Source organism: Leucoraja erinacea, chromosome 29, assembly GCF_028641065.1.
Source record: "Leucoraja erinacea ecotype New England chromosome 29, Leri_hhj_1, whole genome shotgun sequence".
Classification (NCBI taxonomy): domain Eukaryota; kingdom Metazoa; phylum Chordata; class Chondrichthyes; order Rajiformes; family Rajidae; genus Leucoraja; species Leucoraja erinaceus.
The window spans coordinates 7,114,255-7,134,642 of record NC_073405.1 but is presented as its reverse complement, the minus strand read 5'-3'; the positions used below and the strand labels follow the sequence as shown (position 1 = coordinate 7,134,642).

General features: G+C 49.7%; 1 protein-coding gene across 4 annotated transcripts in view; it reads right to left on the bottom strand.

Moving 5' to 3' along the window:
• LOC129711095 (microtubule-associated serine/threonine-protein kinase 3-like) overlaps positions 1–20,388 on the bottom strand; it is a 76,923-nt gene that overhangs the window by 47,517 nt on the left and 9,018 nt on the right. For 2 of the 4 annotated variants that reach the window (XM_055658484.1, XM_055658485.1), the window contains exons 2-4: positions 19,442–19,501; positions 13,813–13,844; positions 2,423–2,508 (exon numbers count right to left, since the gene is read on the bottom strand). In XM_055658484.1, coding sequence (XP_055514459.1) covers positions 2,423–2,508; positions 13,813–13,844; positions 19,442–19,501 — 178 coding nt within the window. Of the gene's footprint in view, positions 1–2,422; positions 2,509–7,839; positions 8,248–13,812; positions 13,845–19,441; positions 19,502–20,388 lie in introns of those variants that run through there. The other 2 variants (XM_055658487.1, XM_055658486.1) reach the window with 2 other exon arrangements.

Sequence of the window (20,388 nt, the reverse complement as noted above, 5' to 3'; positions counted from 1 at the left end):
GATCAAGTTCAGCTTGTCCTTCTACCTTCTCAACTGCCGAGGGAAGGAAACACCCTTTGGGGCATGTGCTGAACTGGCGGTTCTACGCCTGGTTTGAATTCAATCTTGTATCCACTAATACTGTTGAGTATAAACTGATTGTTAGTAAGTGAGCACCAAACATGCTTGAAGAACCTCAACCGTCCCCCTGTTAATTACTCCACCCTTTGTCTGTGTATGTTGACAGGAACCAGACCCACCTACCTCCATGTTCACTTGTGGGGTCGTTTCCGGTGGGTCTGGCCCAAGGTTGTCCGTGTTGGTGCTGCGGTGGGGCGGTGCATCTTCCCACGGCTCCGCCCTGGGCCCCGCTCTAAAAAAGAGCACTGGGGGTAGTGGGAGGCGGTCACCAGGCTTTCACCAGCTCGGTATCTGCTGGTGGCTGCCGAGGCGTGCGGCCAACTGGGTGTCTTCGCCCTGCTCGGTCCTGGCCCTGCCCTCATGAGGCCTACTGGTTTTGCCGCCTCTTCCAACTCCTTGAGCCTTTTGGGCAGATCCGCACCAAATAGCAGCGCCTGTCGTTCGGGCGCTGGAGCTTTACAGAGGCCCGCATATGTTGGGTTGAGGGCAGGCCTGATGTTGTCCCGCCGTAGGTTGTTTAGCTCGTACGTGGTGCCGCACATCAGTGCGAGGGCATCTTGCTGGGGTATGGTCAGGTCTTCCTCCCCAACTGACCGAGCAAAGGCGGTGACGGCTGCTGAGTGTAGCTTCAGGACTCGCTGCATTTTTACCTCCTGAGCCCTTATGTGCTGCCCCAGCTGGTTCCAGATCTGCCCATTTACCGTCTTGACCTTCAGCGCCTCGCAATTTTCGGGCGCGATGTAGTTGTCAAGGGCCTGCTGGACAGCCTTGTCCTGCAGCGGGTTGTTGGACAGCCTGTTTATAGTTGCCGCCATTCTGGGTGGTAACACCATCCCAGTTGTTGGTGGTGCCGCATATCGGCCCACTACACCCAGTAGCTCTTCTTCCGGCACGCCCGGCATGCTGACGATATCCTCCGCCTGCCCTTGGGATAGGCCAGCCCAGTCCTGGCCTCCCTTACTGCCCTCGAATATAGAGGGTACAGAAGGGTGTGGAGAGGAGGAGGCCAAAGCCCGTCCTCCTGGGAGATGCCGCATCTCCTCATTAATCATACGTTCGAGGAGCTGCCTCATGCAGCTCATCCGAACGTCTCCCCTTTTCGGTGGGGGAGAGTGTTCCCGTTCCTCCGAATCATCGGAGGACACCGGCCGGTCGGTTTTCTGTGTCGCCTTCCTCCCTGTGCGGGGCGTCGAGATTTGCAGCACTGGGGGCGGCTCGGTGTCGGGTGAGCGGGAGCGTTGAAAAAGCTCCTCCGCTGCGAGAGGCTGCCGTCCCGCTATGGACCCGTCCTCGGGTGGAGTAGGGCAGGCAGTCCTCCTGGCTGGTCGCTTGCGAGAGGCCATTATTCTCTCTAGCGCGACTCTGAAACAAAAAAGGCACTTACCTGAGGTCTCGTCTTTATGCTGCAGCTGGAGAGCCTGGCTCCAGCTGCTGCCGCTGTTGCACTGCTGACGTAATGCCGCGCCTGCGCGCTGGGTGGGTTCTTCACGTAGTCACTCACGTGACTCCGAAGTAAAATTGTCATTGTCAGTGTACAGTACAGAGACAACGAAATGCATTTAGTCCCCAACACTGGTGACCTCTGTAAATTTCTCAGCCCACCTATTTCCTTCTGCATTACTAAAGGAGCTGCATATCTATAAAGAAATACCCATTGTGTATAAACAGTGGCCTTGTGACTCGGGTCAATCTCGGACCCACCACTACTGGCGGACCACGTCTGCAGAGACACAAGGAACTGCAAGTCCCGGTTTTCCCAACAAAAAGACACATGATGCTGGAGTAACTCAGCGGTCAGGCAGCATCTCTGCTGACATGTCAGGTCAGAGAGTGCATCAGCCTAAAGATGCACTATGGTAACAGGCCAAGACTCCCAATCCCACTGGAGCGACACCGACATCAGACTTCCTATTCATAGACTACAGCTCTGCTTTTAACACCATTATCCCGTCCAAGCTCATCGCCAAACCCGTGGAACTCATCTCTGCCACTGGATTGTCAACTTCCTGACCAACAGACCCCAATCAGTGAGGACATGGGGCAAATCATCCTCTACAATAGTCCCCAACACTGGTGACCTCTGTAAATTGCCCCTTGTGCTTGAGGAGTAGATGCCAACCTGGGATAACATAGAACTAGTGCGAATGGGTGATCGATGGTCAACATGGACTTGGTGGGCTGAAGGGCCTGTTTCTGTGTGGTGCTTTTCAATCAATCTTTATTTAAGGATTTAATTTTAAGCCCCAATTCCTGCAAGGAAGCAATAAATGACGGATGTGAATGATTCTAAATGTTTCTTTACCTGCTGGTAGTGAGAGTGGAGAAAGAGGCCGAGAGAGGCTGGGAGACCCCGAGCCAACAACCAGGCTCTTCCTGTTACTCCGGCAACTGAGGACAAATAAAATAGCAGACATTACGATCAGTTCAAAACATTCAGAGAGTGAAGCACTCACAGAGGTAGCAGCGAGAATGGGAGTTACGTCACTGGTGATAAAACCAGGAATATGGGCTGGGAAATGGGAATAACCAAAAACACTTGGAGCAGGAGGTGGGAAACCAGGAGCAGTAGGTGGGACTTTGGGAATACAGATAGGAACAGGGCACAACGGTAGAGTTGCTGCCTAACAGTGCTAGAGACCCGGGTTCGATCCCGACTATGGGTGCTGCCTGTGTGGAGTTTGTGCGTTCTCCTTGTGACTGTGTGGCTTTTCCCCGGGTGCTCCGGTCTCCTTCCTAACTCTAAAGACGTGCAGGTTCAGTAAATTGTCCCTAGTGTACAGGTGATACTGGTCGGCACTGCCTATTTCCATGCCGTACCACTAGGCGAAACTAAAATAAGGAGCCACAAAACGAGAACAGGCACGTCCATGGTTAATATATTAAGACACCAAGTGGGCAATGTTGGCCCTTGCTGCGAATACATACACTCATACGCATGAACATAAATCCTCATTAGGAGCAGGAATAATACATTTGGCCATTCAAGTCTGCTCTGCCATTCATTAAGGTCATGGCTGTTTACATCCTCCTTTCAATGGGCAAACTAGAATAGCTTTCTCTCAAGCATTGGAAGCTGAGGAGGAGACTTGATATAGAAGTAAATAGAGGCATAGATCGGGTGGACAGTCAACCTTTTCCCCATTGTGGAAATATCAAAAATGAGAGGGCAAAGCTTTAAGGTGAGAGAAAGCCAAATTTAAAGGAGATGTGCAGGGTAATATATTTTCTGCACGGAGCATAGTGAGTGCCAGGGGTGGTGGTGAAGGCAGTTACGACAGTGGCTTTTAAGAGACTTATAGATATGCACATGGATAAGCAAGGAATGGAGGGGTATGGATCACGTACAGAGTAATTAGTTTTGACAATAGGCAATAGATGCAGGAGTAGGTCATTCGGCCCCTCGAGCCAGCACCGCGATTCAATGTGATCATGGCTGATCATCCCCAATCAGTACCCCGTTCCTGCCTTCTCCCCGTATCCCCTGCTCCGCTATCTTTAAGAGCCCTATCTAGCTCTCTCTTGAAAGTATCCAGAGAACTGGCCTCCACTGCCCTCTGAGGCAGAGTATTCCACAGACTCACCAATCTCTGTGAGAAAGTGTTTCCTCGTCTCCGTTCTAAATGGCTTACCCGTCATTCTTAAACTGTGGCCCCTGGTTCTGGACTCCCCCAAACGGAACATGTTTCCTGCCTCTAGCGTGTTTAGCCTGGCATCATGTTTGGCATGGGCATAGTGGGCCAAAGGGCCTGTTTCTTAAAGAAAGTTCTCGTGGCTTTGTTAGAAAAAAAATACCCATGCCTTTTAAACGGGTGACACCTAGTTGTAGACTCTCATACAAGGGGAAAATATCTGTCCACATTTATCCTGTCAAGTCCCCTCATGTTCAAGTATGTTTCAATCAAATCATCTTATGTCGTAGGAGGAGAATTAGGCCATTCGGCCTGTCGAGTCTACTCCATCATTCAATCCTAGCTGATCTATCTTTCCCTTTCAACCCCATTATAACTATATAACATGTAACCATATAACAATTACAGCATGGAAACAGGCCATCTTGGCCCTTCTAGTCCATGCCGAACACTTCCTGGTTCCTCTGCATTTCAGAGTTCTGCAATCTCTAATTGAGATCATTTTTCTTGGACAATTTTCCATTTTCCAATATGATTTTGCCATATCATTTGCCCATTCACTTAACCTACCCACATCCCTGGGTAATCCCCTTGTTAATACTTCACAATTTACTTCCATTGGCAAATTTAGCAACCATATGTTCGTTTGAGATGCCAACATTGGTCCCTGGGGCAGCCTGCTTAATGCATCTTACCAACCAGAAAAGATCCATTTGGGGGGGGGGGGGGGGGGGGGGGGGGGGGGGGGGGGGGGGGGGGGGGGGGGGGGGAAAGAAACCGCAGATGCTGAAATCTTGAGCAAAACACAGAGTGCTGTAGTAACTCAGCGCGTCAGGTAGCATCAATGGATGTACTGCCGATGTTTCGGGTCAGGAACCTTCTTCGGACCCATGTCTGTTTTTTATTAACCAGACAACCTTCTGTCCGCTGACCTTTCCTCCAGAGATACTGCCTGACCCGCTGAGTTACTCCAGCATGTTCTGTCTGTCTTCTGCCCACGGTGATATGTTAGCCTCGTACACCTCAAAGTTATATTTCACGCATTAGCAGTTAATTTGGCATGTTAGCAAATTCTTTCTGGAAATGCAAGTACACTAGGCCCACTGGTTGCTCCCATCCACAGCACATGTTGCAGTTCCCTTCACATCAGCTGGCCTGCTGCCACAATCTTCATCGCCTTCCCACCCCTGCCCTTCATCTCCCTACAATCAAAACTCAAATATTGACACAACCTCTCCCTCAGCCTCTAAACTCAGGAAGGAGTCAGACAGCCTCACACTCTCCATTCTCTCGCCCTCCATCGTGTAGAAGATCATTTTACTGCCGCAAGTGCGAGACGAACAAGGAGGATCTATCTGGCCGATTTCTCAATGTCATTACTAACATTTCCAATCAAAGACAACAATAGTACTTGGCATCATTAGCAGTTGTGGGAGCTGGCTGTGTGTGCATTTGCCATCGCATTTCTTGCAACGTCACAGCAAGAAATGCTTCAAAGCATTTTGTAGGCTGTGGAGAGATTTGCAACATGCTGATATTGTGATAAGCATAGAAATGCAAATGTTTTCATTGGGGCGCAGCGTTAGAGTTGCGACGCCATTCACACGGGTTTGATCCTAACTACAGGAGCTGCCTGTAGGTTCTCCCTGGGACCGCGTGGGTTTTCTCCAGGTACTTCGGCTTTTCCTCCCACATTTCAAACACGTGCAGGTTTGTAAGTTAATTCTGTAAATTGTCTCCAGTGTGTGTAGGATACAACTGGTGCGTAGGTGATTGCTAGTTGGCGTAGATTCGGTGGGTTGAAGGTCCCGTTTCCACGCTGTATCTCTAAACTAAACTAAAGTGAACTTTGTACATCTGGATACTCGTTCCAAACTTTTGATCCACCTCCACACATGCAATGATCATTATTCAACCCTTTCCGGTCTCACTGATTTTGTGATCTAATCTGTCACTCGCAGATAGGATATCCAACTGCCTTGAAATTTTCCAATCTCATTTTGCCATCCTGACCTAGTATATGGTAGCCAGAAGCCAAGCTCAGCAACAAGCTGATATTGCCGGCACTGTAAACCAATGAAGCATCTCTGGGCTTTAACCCAGCTGGATTCAAAGCCACGACCCGAAGAGAAAAGCAATTAAAGAAACCCCTGACTGTGCTTTTTACATTTTTTTTTTAGACTGACAGCATGGATACAGGCCCCCTCGGCCCAGCAAGTCCACGTCAACTGCTCGTTCACAATATTTCTACGTTATCCCACTTTCTCATCCACTCCACACTAGGGGCTATTTTGACAGTGGCCAATTAAGCTGCATACCCTTCCGTCTTTGGGATACGGGAATGAACCCACCCGGTCACACGGAGAACGTGCAAACTCCGTACAAATAACGCCTGAAGTCAGGATTGAACCCGGGTCTCCGTCTCTGATGCCGCGAGGCAGCAGCTGTGCCACTGTGTCACCCCTGTTGTCATAAAACAAACTGAAAGCAAGTTCAGCCACATAGGCAAGGTCTTCTTTTCTTTCCTTTCTAAGTCTTCTTTCGTGGAAGCGCTGACCACGGTAGAGTTTTGTTCTTTGCTTGTCTGCGTTTGAAGCTACACAATAGACAATAGGTGCAGGAGTAAGCCATTCGGCCCTTCAAGCCAGCACCGCCATTCAATGTGATTATGGCTGATCATCCTCAATCAGTACCCCGTTCCTGCCATCTCCGCATATCCCCTGACTCCGCTATCTTTAAGAACCCTATCTAGGTCTCTCTTCAAAGCATCCAGAGAACCTGCCTCCATCACCCTCTGAGGCAGAGAATTCCACAGACTCACAACTCTCTGTGAGAAAAAGTTCCTTGTCTCAGTTCTAAATGGCTTACCTCTTATTCTTCAACTGTGGCCCCTGGTTCTGGATTCCCCCAACATCTGAAACATGTTTTCTGCCTCAATTCTCTGTGTGAACTCTTCAGTTGTTGAGTTATTTGGCTGTGGCAGTCATCACACGTCTGAAGCCGACATGTATGCTGACCTTCAGTCTGAAGAAGGATCTCGACCCGAAACGTCACCTACTCCTTTTCTCCAGAGATGCTGTCTGACCTGCTGAGTTACTCCAGCATGCTGTGTCTAACTTCGGTTTAAACCAGCATCTGCATTGTGTTCCTACGCATCACATGCCCCTCCCAGGTTCAGATAACAGATCCTCAGCCTGAAACATTCACCCACTGTTCTGTTTCTCCCACCTCCTCCTCCATTCAATAAGATCACGGCTAATCCACTACTTCATTCCACCCATGAATCCAATTATAACTGTTCTGCCGGGGAGCTTCCAGCCAAACCTACTGGCTCACAAACCTTTCAACCCTACTGACCCACTCACCGCCAAAGATCTACATTTATCCTAAACAAATCCAATTGCTTTATTCTCACCTCCTGCAGCAATCCCACACTAATGCCACTACCACTGCATCTTGTCAGGGGGGGGGAGGGTGGAAGGGGGGGGGTGGGGGGGGGTGGAGAGGGGGAGATGAAGGGGGTGGGGAGAGGGGGAGATGAAGGGTGGAGAGGGGGAGAGAGGAGAGGAGGGGGGAGAGGGGGGGGGGAGAGGGGGGCGTGAGAGAGAGAGGGAGGGGGGGGGGAGAGAGAGAGGGAAACAAAATAAAAATAAATAGACTAGAGTTGTTTCCTCTTCGAGGAGAGGGAGAAATGGAAGAGAGAAGACAGTTGTAAAGAAATGGAAGTGGAAGATAGCCATAAGTGGAAGGAATATAGATGGTAAATGCTTGACGTCAGTAGGAAATAAATAAGGAAAGGCACTGTGAGCAACTCTGTGCTGTCATCCACGATGATGCAGCGCTCAGTCCGGAAACAAGGGCCCATCTCATCTCATCTCATCTCATCGCCTCAGCCTATCTATAGAGAATGCGTTCACTCCACTCGACGTCAACATTGCTGAAATATTAAACATGCTCTGCGGGCACTGATAGAAATGCAGGCCTGCCTCTACCGAGACGGCACTGGAGCAGAGAGGGAGGAGGGTGGGGGTGGGGATATCACAAGTCAAACAGGCCGAACAGCAACAACAACAACCACAGACATATTTACCTTTTGGAGCGCTGGAGCAAGGAGCCTGTCACACAGTGACCCTTGTAGCTGGGCAGCCCTGCCCACTCACTGGGGTCAGACATGATGGCTCCCAAAGTTCTGATCAGCACTTTGAGGGTTAAAATCAAATGTTGATTCTGTCCGTTGGACACAGGGATCCTCTCACAGTGTTTTTACATTCGGTGACCTGGGCTTTCATCTTCTGAGCGCCCACAATTCCAATACATTGCTGTTATCACCATGGCCGACACAGGTCTTTGTCTCTCCTCTCTCTACCCCTTCCCTACTCAATCTCTTCTTCCCTTCTCTTCCCACTCAATCAATCTCTCTCCTCCATTTTCTCCCACACCATTTTCTTTTCTTTCTTCCTCTTTAACACCCACTTTCTTCCTCTCTCCCTTGCCTATCCCTCCTCCCCACCCCTTCTCTCCCTCTCTCCCCACACTTTACTCTTTCACGCCCTCCACCCCCCTCACATCATCCTTCCCTTTCTTTGCTCTTCTTTCCCCCTCTCCCTCAGCCTCTCCTCTCTACCCCTCTCTCATGCACTCACTCCCAACCCTCTCTCTCCACCTCACTCTATTCTTCTCCCCTTCTTTCACACTCTCCTCTCTCTGTTCACCCTCTGCTCTCCTTCCCTGTTCTCTCTCTCTCTCTCTCACTTTCTCTCTCTCTCCCCCTCCGCCCCTCGCTTTCTTCCCTCTATCTATCTCTCTCCTTCACTCTCTCTCTTTTTATCTCTTATTCACTCTTTCTCTCTCTCGTTCTCTTTCTCTCTCTTCTCCTTTCACCTCTCTCTCCCCCCCTTCACTTTCACACTCTCTCTCTCTCCCTCCTTCACTCACACTCTCTCTCTCTCCCTCCTTCACTCACACTCACTCTCTCCCACCCTCTCTCCACGACTCACTCACACACTCTCCCTCTCCTCCCTCCCTCCCTCCCTCCTTCCCTCTCTCTCGCTGCCCGAGAGGATCAGAGGCCCAGTCGATGGCGCCGCCGCTGCCGCTCGCCTGTCCCGTCCTGTCCCCGGCGCCCCCGTCGTTGAGGCCCGCAAACCCACCAGCGGCCCCGGCTGCAGGGCAGGAAGCAGCGGCTGACAGGAAGCCCACAGCTGGGCGGGGCTCACACCCGGGCCCGGGCCTCTTTTGTCTTTGTGGAGCAGACGGAGAGGCCGCGGGCGCCGGGGTTCAGCTGTGTGGACCCCACAACAACAACCCCTCTGCCCCCCCCCATCTCCTCGGCATTTCCCAAACTCTTGTCCCCTTCCACAACAACCTCCCCCTCCCCCCCACTCCACATCAACCTCCTCTTCCACAATCCCCCCCCCAAAAAATCACCCCTTCCACAACACCCCCCTCTCCTATCTAACACTTCCACACCCCCCACAAAATCACCCCCTTCCACAACAACCCCCCCTCTCCCATCTAACACACACCCTTCCACCCCCCCCCCCAAAATCACCCCTTTCCACAACCCCCCCTCCTATCTTACACTTCCACAAATCCCCCCCAACCCAGCCCCAAAAATCACCCCCTTCCACAACAACCTCCCCCTCCCCCCCACTCCACATCAACCTCCTCTTCCACAACCACCCCCAAAAAATCACCCCCCTTCCACAACAACCCCCCCCCCCTCCCATCTAACACTTCCACACCCCCCACAAAAAAATCACCCCCTCCCATCTTACACTGCCACAATCCCCCCCAACCCAACCCCCAAAAACCATCTCCTTCTACAACAACCCCTCCCCATCACAGTTCACAACAAACCCCCCATCTCATAATAACCCTCGACCATAATGACCAGTCTGCAACAAAACTCCATCCCCTTCCATAATAACCCCCTCCCTTTTCCCATCTAAATCCACAACAATTCCTCCCCACCTCATCCTCTCCCACAACCACCCTCCATAATCCCCCGCCCGCCCTCCGTCCACAACAACCCCCCACCATAATAACCCCCATCGATACACAAACCCCCCAACCCTTTCCATAATAGCCCCCCTCAACAACATCCTCCTCACCCCCTTCCACAACCCCATCTCAACCCCATACTACCCAAGTCTGCCAACCCATCTATTTCCTCAAACCTTTCTAGATTTACCTCCTGCAATCCTGCTAAATACTCTCCCTTTCTCTCCCCCCCCCCCCATTTCTCCAGTTTTTTCATTCTCTCCCCAATCCCTATTACCCCCCCCCCCCCCCCCCCCCAACTTCCTCATCCTGCATCACCACACGCTCCTTGCTCCCCAAGATCGCTTGGAACATAACAGCTAATGGAAGACCTCTGCACAGGTTCAAACAATCAGTCCAGCCATGTAGAAAAGAAGAATGAAGAACAGATTGTGATGGATTGAGGTAATACTGGGAATGTCATTATACGCTGATGACCAACCAAACATTTACACAAACTGTACATTTATCCCATTTTTCCTTCACCCCACAATATCCTCAACCACCCCCAGATTCTACCACGAGGAAATACTTTTTCTCACAGAGAGTCGTGAGTCTGTGGAATTCTCTGCCTCAGAGAAGGTGGAGGCAGGTGGAGGCAGGTTCTCTGGATGCTTTCAAGAGAGAGCTAGATAGGGCTCTTAAAAATAGCGGAGTCAGGGGATATGGGGAGAAGGCAGGAACGGGGTACTGATTGGGGATGATCAGCCATGATCACATTAAATGGCGGTGCTGGCCCGAAGGGCCGAATGGCCTACTCCTGCACCTATTGTCTATTGTCACTCACACACACATGATGGGAATTTACAGTGACAAATTAACCTGCAAACCCGCACATCATTGGGGCAGAACAGGGCTGCTTGGAGGAAACCCTCATGGTCACAAGAACATGCAAACTCTAAATAGGCTGCACCAGTGGTCAGGATTGTAGCCGGGTCTCTGGCACTGTGAGGAAGTGGATCTTCTAGTTGCCCATTGAACACCCTGACACTGGGTAGAGAAAGATATGAAGAACTTAGAAAAGTTAATGTCTTGAGGACAGTCCACATTACAGTCGAAGAGGAGCTGGCTGTCCTAGACATATGAATGTAGATCAATCCGGGCCTGATCAGGTGTGGGATAACGTAGGCAGTTAGAGAGAGCTCTTAGGGCTAGAGGAATCAAGGGATATGGGGAGAAGGCAGGAACAATAGACAATAGGTGCAGGAGTAGGCCATTCGGCCCTTCGGGCCAGCACCGCCATTCAATGTGATCATGGCTGATCATCCCCAATCAGTACCCCATTCCTGCCTTCTACCCATATCCCCTGACTCCGCTATTTTTAAGAGCCCTATCTAGCTCTCTCTTGAAAGCATCCAGAGAACCTGCCTCCACCGCCCTCTGAGGCACTCCTAGATCCCTCTGCTCTACAACTCTCCCGCCATTCACTGTGAAGATCCTATCACCTTGGTTTGACTTTCCAAAATGCTGCTACTCGCACTAATATTTCGGGTTGGATGCCTACTGCTGGCCTTGCCAGTGACTCTCACATTCAATGAATACATGTGAAAAATTGCATAAGAGCACGTGGAGATGTGATGAGCAATTGTATGTCCCTACAACTAAACCTTCAGTACAACAGGAGGCACTCACAACTATCCAAAGAGAAGCGAGGAAACGATTTAAAACCCATGGCTCAGGAAAGCATGTTCTACATGATTCAAGAACCTCTTGACAACTTTGATCCAAATCTCAATAGAAGAGCTCAATATTGATTCCTCTAATTGCCACATGGAACCGTACGCTAATTGTAAGATTAAATACGTAAGATATAGAAACAGAGTCAAAAACATGGGCTCCACTTTTCCTTGCCTTTTGCATATCATTCATTCGTTTGTTCTCTGTACCTTTTATATCTCTCGTTTCCCTCACCCCTGACTCTCAGTCTGAAGAAAGGTCTCGACCCGAAACGTCACCTCTTCCTTTCCTCCAGAGATGTTGCCAGACCCGCTGAGTTATTCCAGCTTTTTGTGTCTATCTTCTATATACTGTATGGTTCCTTATGTCTGCTTTGCCATTAAATAAGATTGTGAAGGATCTGATCTTTGCCTCAATCCCGCTTTCTTGCCTGATACTAGTAACCCTTGACTGCCCTATAATTCAGAAATCTGTCGATCCCAGCCCATGCATCTCTGGGATAGACAATTCCAATATCCGTGACCCGCAGAGAAGACATTTATTTTCTGCTCAATCTTAACTGGTCACTTCTTATTCTGGAATTATGATTCCTAGTTCTGGATTTCCCCTAGAAGGGAAAATAAGATCTTAAGGGCCTGTCCCACTGCACGAGGTAATTCAAATTCTCCCAAGTTCTCCCCTGATTCGAGCTTGTGTAATGTACGTAGTGGGTACGTAGGAGCTCATGGATGTCCTACGTAGCGGCTCGTACGAGTAACGGTAGGTATTCGGGAAATCCGGTAAACTCGTGACGTTTTTTCAACACTGTGAAAAATGTCCACGAGTAAAAAAATACTCGTGATGAAAAAATTGTTACTTTTTACTCGTACGAGCCCCTACGTACCCGCTACGTACATTACACGAGCTCGAATCAGGAGAGAACTCGGGAGAACTCTTGAATTACCTCGTACAGTGGGGCAGGCCCTTTAGCATCTAGTCCAGCATGCCCGTACAATCTTTTAAGGTTCAGTAGGATCACCTTTCAGTCTTGTAAACTTAAATGGTGAAAATAGTGAAAATGTCCAATGACAGACACAAAGTGAAGGAGATTCCATGCAGAGCAAGATAGGAGTGGGCCCATAACGTGGATACAAGGAGCTGGAGTAACGGTGGGACAGGCAGCATCTCTGGAGAACAAGGATGGGTAACGTTTGGAGTTGGGACCCTTCTTCAGACTAGAAGTAGGGTTCGGGGGGGAATGGGGGTGGGTGGGTGGGTGGGGGGGTGAAGAGCTGAGGCGAGAGAAGACCAGGACCCATCAGAGCCGGCCTCAAACGACCTCAGGCAGGGCGGTGCCTGGAAGCCCATCATTGGCTCGGGAAGGTGGGATCTCAAGAGGAAAACAACGTGGGGAACTGCGGAACGGGTTAAACAACTAGGGTGGAGGAAGAGGGGAGGGGGGGTGTCTACAGAAGTGACTTAAAATGAGAGAACACAATGTTCACACCGCAAAGTCAAACAACGTCTCAGCTTTGGACATTGCTGCAGGGATTCTTCAAGGCATGTACCAAGCCCAACTATTTCCGGCTGACATTATTATAGCACATTTGGCGGTCCATGGAAGTTCCCCCAGAACTTTAACAGAGAACGTACTTTAAAACATGGCTGTGGTTTGTGGTGTGGATTCAGTGTCGGAATGTTCCAGGCAGCCGTTCATGGTCTCTGTTGAGCTCATACATATTAGATTGTTTTGTGTTGTGCATTGTGTGCGTTGGGGCTAGTGTTGCCAACTGTCCCGTATTAGCCGGGACATCCCGTATATTGGGCTAAATTGGTTTGTCCCGTATGGGACGGCTCTTGTCCCGTATTTGACTGCTACTACTCGGGTCGAGGGGACTGTCGGGTCGGAGCGCCGTGTCCGGCCCCCGCCTCACCCGTCCCGACGTAGTGCAGCCCATGGAGTGCAGCAGCAGCAGCGCCTCGCCCGTGGCCCCGTCGGTCGGCAGCCCGGCCCGCTGTCCGACCTTCGGACCTTTCGCTTACCGCCGACACCACCACCCCTCTTTCTCACGGCCGATCATCGGTTTATGAGTTGGATGGGGCGCCGGACTTCGCGGTCCTAAACTCCTCAGCTGGCCTGCCGGCTGGGCTTTGTGTGCAGTCCAGCACCCGGGCCAACTCATCATTGCCGAATTGCCGTCGGGAATATGTCCCTTATTTTGACCTTTTGTCCCTTATTTGGGATTGAAAAAGTTGGTAACCCTAGTTGGGGCAGAGGAGGTGAGGGTCTGGCTTGCACTGTGAACCATGAGCGCAGGGGTGGGTTTGTGTTTTTTGGGCAGTGTACAGAGGGGTCGGTACTTACATACTGTGCCTCCGTGGCAAGCTCAGCTCTTTCTGCAAAAGAGGGAAACAGTTGTCAGCTTGTGCTCTCTTCCAGTGCCGAGATTGACTTAAGACACAACGGGAACAGGAGACATTATATCATATTATATTCGCCACAATCATCCTAGCAGTTTCATGGTTCCAGAACTGATCACACCATCTCTTGAGATGTTAGTCTCACGACTTGAGATAGCACACTCATGTCGTCACTCAAAAGTTATCTACCAGCAATCAACTCCGCCGTCACTCTGCGTCCCTTCCTCTGGGCAAGGCCCGATATTTAGGCCCAAGGCTTTCACGATCTAGATTAAAAAATTGTCTGAGAAGGCTGAGAACGGGGAATATAATCAAACTAAATTAGTGGCAATTAACGAGGTCAATTGTGCAGAAATGCGAGGTCATCCCTTCAGCATAAAACATTTTTTAAATAGTGAGATACTTTGAAATTCAAAAGGGGGCCTGATTGTGCTTGTACAAGAGTACTGCTACACAAAGTGCACAAGGTACTGAAAGCTAACACACAGGTGCAGCTGGCAGTTGGCCTTTTGTACAAGAGAATTTGCGTAAATGAGGCAAGATGCTTTATTCCAATTACACAGTGCTTTGGTGAGACTGCACCTGGAGTACTCAGTACATTTTTGGTTTCCTGAACTGTTCAAAAAAGATAAACTTGCCCTGCAAACGATTACATCAAACATTTGCGAAGGTGGTTCCTGGCTTGGCAGTTCCTCTCAGCTTCACTGATGCTGTTATCTTTGTTCCTCAAAGATAATGACGTTATTCCTCGGGCTACGTATTGTTATTCTCTACCTTACTGTTCTCTACCTTACTGACCACACACTGGCTAGTCATTTTGTAATTCACCGATATCGTAAGACATGGGAGCATGGGATTAGACCATTCGGCCCATTGAGTCTGTACCACTTACAAAAGTCTGAAAATTACAAAATTCTTAAGGGGTTGGACAGGCTAGATTCAGGAAGATTGGTCCCGATGTTGAGGAAGTCCAGAACAAGGGGTCACATTTTAAGGATAAGGGGGAAATCTTTTAGGACCGAGATGAGAAAAACATTTTTCACACAGAGAGTGGTGAATCTCTGGAATTCTCTGCCACAGAAGGTAGTTGAGGCCACATTTCATTGGCTATATTTATGAGGGAGTTAGATGTGGCCCTTGTGGCTAAAGGGATCAGGGGGTATGGAGAGAAGGCAGGTACAGGATACTGAGTTGGATGATCAGCCATGATCATATTGAATGGCGGTGCAGGCTCGAAGGGCTGAATGGCCTACTCCTGCACCTAATTTCTATGTTTCTATGTTCCTCTAAGATAATGACATTATTCCTCGGGCTACATATTGTTATTCTCTACCTTACTGTTCTCTACATTACTCACTACACACTGGCTAGTCATTTTGTAATTCACCGATACCGTAAGACATGGGAGCATGGGATTAGGCCATTCGGCCCATTGAGTCTGTTCCGCCATTCGATCATGACTGATCTATTCTTCCCCCTCAACCCTATTCTCCTGCCTTCTCCCCGTAACCTGTCGGGGGTGCCCCCGACACTTCATGCTGTCTGGAAAAGCAGCCAACATAATCAAGGACCATTTAATGAATGAACAAATGAATTAATTAATGTTGATTGGTCAAGTATGTTCACATACAAGGAATTTGCCTTGGTGCTCCGCTCGTAAGTAACAACACGACATACAGTAAACAATTAAGAATAAAACATAAAACATGATAACATTAAGAATAAAACATTCTAGTTTAAACATGTGAATGAAATAAAATACCAGAGCAAAAGGAGGCTACAGACTTTTGGTTAATGAGTAGAGCGACTGCTCGTGGGAAAAAAAAACTGTTTTTATGTCTGGCTGTGGCGGCTTTGACAGTCCAGAGTCGACTTTCAGAGGGAAGTGATTCAAAGAGTTTGTGGCCAGGGTGAGAGGGGTCAGAGATGATCTTACTCACTCGCTTCCTGGCCATTGCAGTGTACAGTTTGTCAATGGGTGGGAAGGTTGCAGCCAACAACCTTCTCAGCTGATCGAACGATTCGCTGCAGTCTCCGGATGTCTGGTGGCTGAGCCAAACCAGAACTTGATGGAGAAGGCGAGGACAGACTCTACGATGGCCGTATAGAATTGGACCATCATAAACATCCACCACAGCATTCATCACTGTGGTGGAAGGCACACAATTTGGCCAGTCCTCCTCCATTTTCCCCCGTGGTCGGGACCTCAACCCTCCGCAGCCGTTGCTGCGGGCGTCCAGATGGTAAAAGGACAAGGTACAAGTCCAGGTAAGTCCAGGATCGGCTCTTCCCCACCGGAGACCGCGGCTTTAAGTTGGTGTAGGCCGCAGGCCGGCGGTCGAGATTTAAAGTTTAAAGTTCCCGCCGCGCCGCAGCCAGAAGCACCGCAGACCGCAGGGCCGGCGGTCGAAGCCCCCCTCCAGGGGTGATGGTAAGTCGCCACCGCGCCCACGGTAGAAGTTGGCCGCGGTCCGGCAGTGATGGCTTCTTCTTCCCCCGGGTCCCCCATGAGGGATCCCGGGCTGTAGACGCCGCGCCAGCTGGAGCTGTGCAGACCGCGCGCAGCTTCAGGCTGTCGGCTGCCCCGGGCCAGCGAAACGGAGCGCTCCCCTCCAGCGAGGGCTCACCCGCTCCACGCCGAGAGTCCACGCTGTGCCCGCCGCTGAAGCCCCGGGCGCGTCTCCGGGAAAGGCCGCGCCGATCCTTGCTGTTAGGCCACGGGGGAGGCGACCTGGAAAAAGTCGCCTCTCCATGGAGGAGACGGCCGAAACGGTTTTCCCCTTACCCCACCACACAAAACACACAAAGAAACATTAAAAACATACTTTAAAACATACTAAAAAAAAAAAAAAAAAGTTGAAAAAACGAACGCGCTGCTGACAGGGCTGCCGCCATTGCAGCGCCCCCACCGAAGGCCCAGTATGTAGATTGTGTTTCCTCAGCTGCCGCAGGAAGTCCATCCTTTGTTGGGCCTTTTCGACTGTGGAGTCGATGGTGGCCTCCCATTTAAGGTCCTTGGAGATGATGGTTCCAAGGAACTTAAAAGACTCCACAGATGTGACTGTGGTGTTGTAGATGGTGAGCGGGGTGAGGGGAGGAGGAGCTCTCCTAAAGTCTACAATCAATTCCACTGTCTTAAGCAAAGATCTTATAGCAAAGCAAGATGGATTACTCTCACGCAAACGTGAGGTACGCTCATGGGCGGTTTCATGGGTGATTATAGGACACATTTTAGCAACCTGACTCCGCCATCTTGTTCCGCTTTCTTGCTCCCGCCTTCTTGCTTTCGGCCAAAGATTGGATCCGCAGCGGGGAGAGAGAGTGCGGGTTCCGGGGCAGCGGGGAGAGAGAGTGCGGGTTCCGGGGCAGCAAGGAGAGAGAGAGTGCTTTCAGCAGGGAGAGAGAGAGTGCGTGGCCTGGGTCAGCGGGGAGAGTTAGTGCCCCAAGACAGATGGTTCTTATTTAACTGGGAGAGTTTCTTAGTTTAATGGCCCTGGTGTCTAGTCTGAAATAAAGTTCATCATTGGATTAGAAGAAATATAATTGTGTGTGTCTAGGTACATTTATATAATTTTCATGTATGTTGTGTTTATAAACATTTTATTCTTTAACAAGAATCAACAGAATTGTGAACTAACAGAATTATGAATCTAACCCTATAATCACGCACACAAAAAATCCCCCCCTGTCAATCACCCTGCGAGTCGGGTCGATTCCGGTTACTACAAAATCAACTCAAACACTGCTTGTGAGCCATTTAAAAAGAAATGATTTAAAAAACATTAAAAAAGACAATTACCAGAATCAAATTTTATTCTTGACAAGAAGTTTGAACTGACAGATTTATGAATCTGACCCACACAAACTGTTGCCCCACAACATCAATTACAGTGCGAGTCGGGTCGGGTTAGGTACGCTCAGGTTGCTAAAATGGGCGTGGAAAAATGCCCATGATCCCCTCCATAGCGTACTACACGTCAGTCCATTGCATTTAGCAGGAGTAGCCTATCTTGCTTTGCTATAAGATCTTTGGTCTTAAGAGCATTGAGCTCCAAGTTGTTACGAAGGCACCAGGACACCAGCTGTGTCAATTCCTGCCTCTAGGCAGATTCCTCCCCATCCTGGATCAGTCCAATCAGGGTTGTGTCGTTTACAAACTTGAGAAGCTTGACAGAGGTGTCTGTGGAGGTGCAGTCGTTGGTGTAGAGAGAGTAGTGGAGAGGAGAGAGTACGCAGCCTTGCGGTGCTCCTATGCTGCGGGTCTGCAAATCCAAGATGTGCTTTCCCAGCTTCACATGCTGCTTCCTGTCTGTCAGGAAGTTAGTGATCCACTGACAGAGGGGTTCAGGCACAGTCAACTGGGAGAGTTTGGAGTGTAGTAGCTCTGGCACAATGGTGTTGAATGCAGAGCTAAAATCCACAAACAAAACCTTTGTATAGATCCTCTGGTGGTCTAGGTGCTGGAGGATGAAGTGCAGGCCTAGGTTCACTGCCTCATCCACTGATCTATTGGCCCGGTATGCAAACTGCAGAGGGTCCAGCAGGGAGTTTGTGATATTTTTCAGCTTGGCCAGCACAGGTTTTTCAAGGGCCTTCATGACAATAGAGGTCAGTGCAACAGGCCTGTTGTCACTAAGACCAGTAATCCTTGTCTTTTTGGGCACAGGGACAATAGTGAAGACTTTGAAGCAGGCAGGGACAGTACAGGTTTGCCGGGACCGATTGAAAATGTCTGTGTAGGCCGGTGCCAGTTGTTCAGCACAGAGATTGAGGATAGAGGGGGAAACATTGTCCGGTCCTGGAGATTTCCGGCTTTTCTGTCTCCTGAATAGCTTCTCCACCTCCTCAATTTCTATTGTTGGTGATGGAGAAGTGTCCAGACTGAGGGTCGGGCAGCAAGGAGGGGGTGGGTAGCGGACCAGGGCCCAGTCTTGCAGGCTGTAAGTGGGTGTTAAGTGGTGATTGGGGAGGAGTGGGTGGGAAAGGGCCCAGTCTTTGCAGGCAGGAGTCAAGGTGTGAGCAGGTGTGAAGTGGTGATTAGAGAGGGAGGGGGTACCAGGGTTATGTCTCTGTTTATCGACCCTGCAGTAGAATTCGTTCAGGTCATTGGTCAGCTGGCGATTGTCCAAGGAGCTGGGGGGGCGGTCCTCTTGTGGCTGGCGATTTCCTGCAAGCCCTTCCAAACTGAAGAAGAGTCATCAGCTGAGAACTTGCTCCTCAATTTCTCAGAGTATCTTTCCTCGGCAGCTCTGATTCCTCTTCTCAGCTTGTACTTGGCCTGCCTGTAGAGGTCTACACCCCCCCCTGCTCCTTACACCCCTCGTCTCCCCTCTCCCACAAGGCAGACATTCGAAAGCACATACACCGGATTAAAAAATTGCATTTTCCCTGGTTTTTATCAGACCCTTGAATGGTCGTCTCATCTGGCCTGGATCCTGTAGTCCCAAAGAGGACGTGTCCCAGCTCCTCCAATGGCACTGACCTCACACATCATGAAGTCCCAGGAAAGACTGGTGCTCACTCACCTGAGACCCCTGGTTAAACCCTACCTGGACCCCCTGCAGTTCGCTTACCAAACAAAGGTGGGGTTTGAGGACGCCATCATCCACCTGCTCCATCGTTCCGATGTTCACCTAGATGAAAGAATGGGTCGACTGGGCTTGCAATCACTGGAATTTAGAAGGATGATAGGGGATCTTATTGAGATATATAACATTCTTAAAGGATTGGACAGGCTAGACGCAGGAAAAATGGGGGATGGGGCTCCAGGACCAAGGGTCACAGTTCAAGAATAAGGGGTAGAACATTTTGGACTGAGATGAGGAAAAATGTTTTCACCCAGAAAGTTGAGAATCTGTGCAATTCTCTGCCACAGAAGGCAGTGGAGGCCAATTCACTGGATGTTTTCAAGAGCGAGTTAGAATTAGCTCTAAGGGCTAACAGAACCCAGGGATATGGGGAAAAATCAGGAACAGGGTACAGATTTTAGATAATCAGCCATAATCATGTTGAATGGCATTGCTGGCTCGAAGGGCCGAATGGCCTACTCCTGCACCTGTTTTTTTATGTTTCTATGATGCAACTCTTTATATTATTACTGAAGATACTGACCATGTCATTCCCTGAAGTTAAACTTTGTGTGAAATACTCATGTTAAGGATTTTGGCTTTTCACTAATGTCACCCACCCATGTTGCTGTCTCTGTTGCCGGGTGATATTGATCCCTGTGTTACCCACTGTTGAATCTCTCTGCATGGAAGGGCAGGTAGCGCATTGCAGCTGCATATTCTTTAATGGAAAATATGTACTACGACTGAACCTGCAATTGCAACTTGAGGAATTTTGGCTCAAAGTTATGAGCTGGAATCTAAGATTCCAAATTGCGTCAGGGAGGGGGGGGAATTACCTGGAGACTTTATTCCAACAGAACACTCCCATCTCCTGGTTTCAGTTCTAACTTAAGTAAGTTCTGGCCTGCCCAGAGGGACTGGGGTGGGGGTGACAATGATTGAGACAAGCA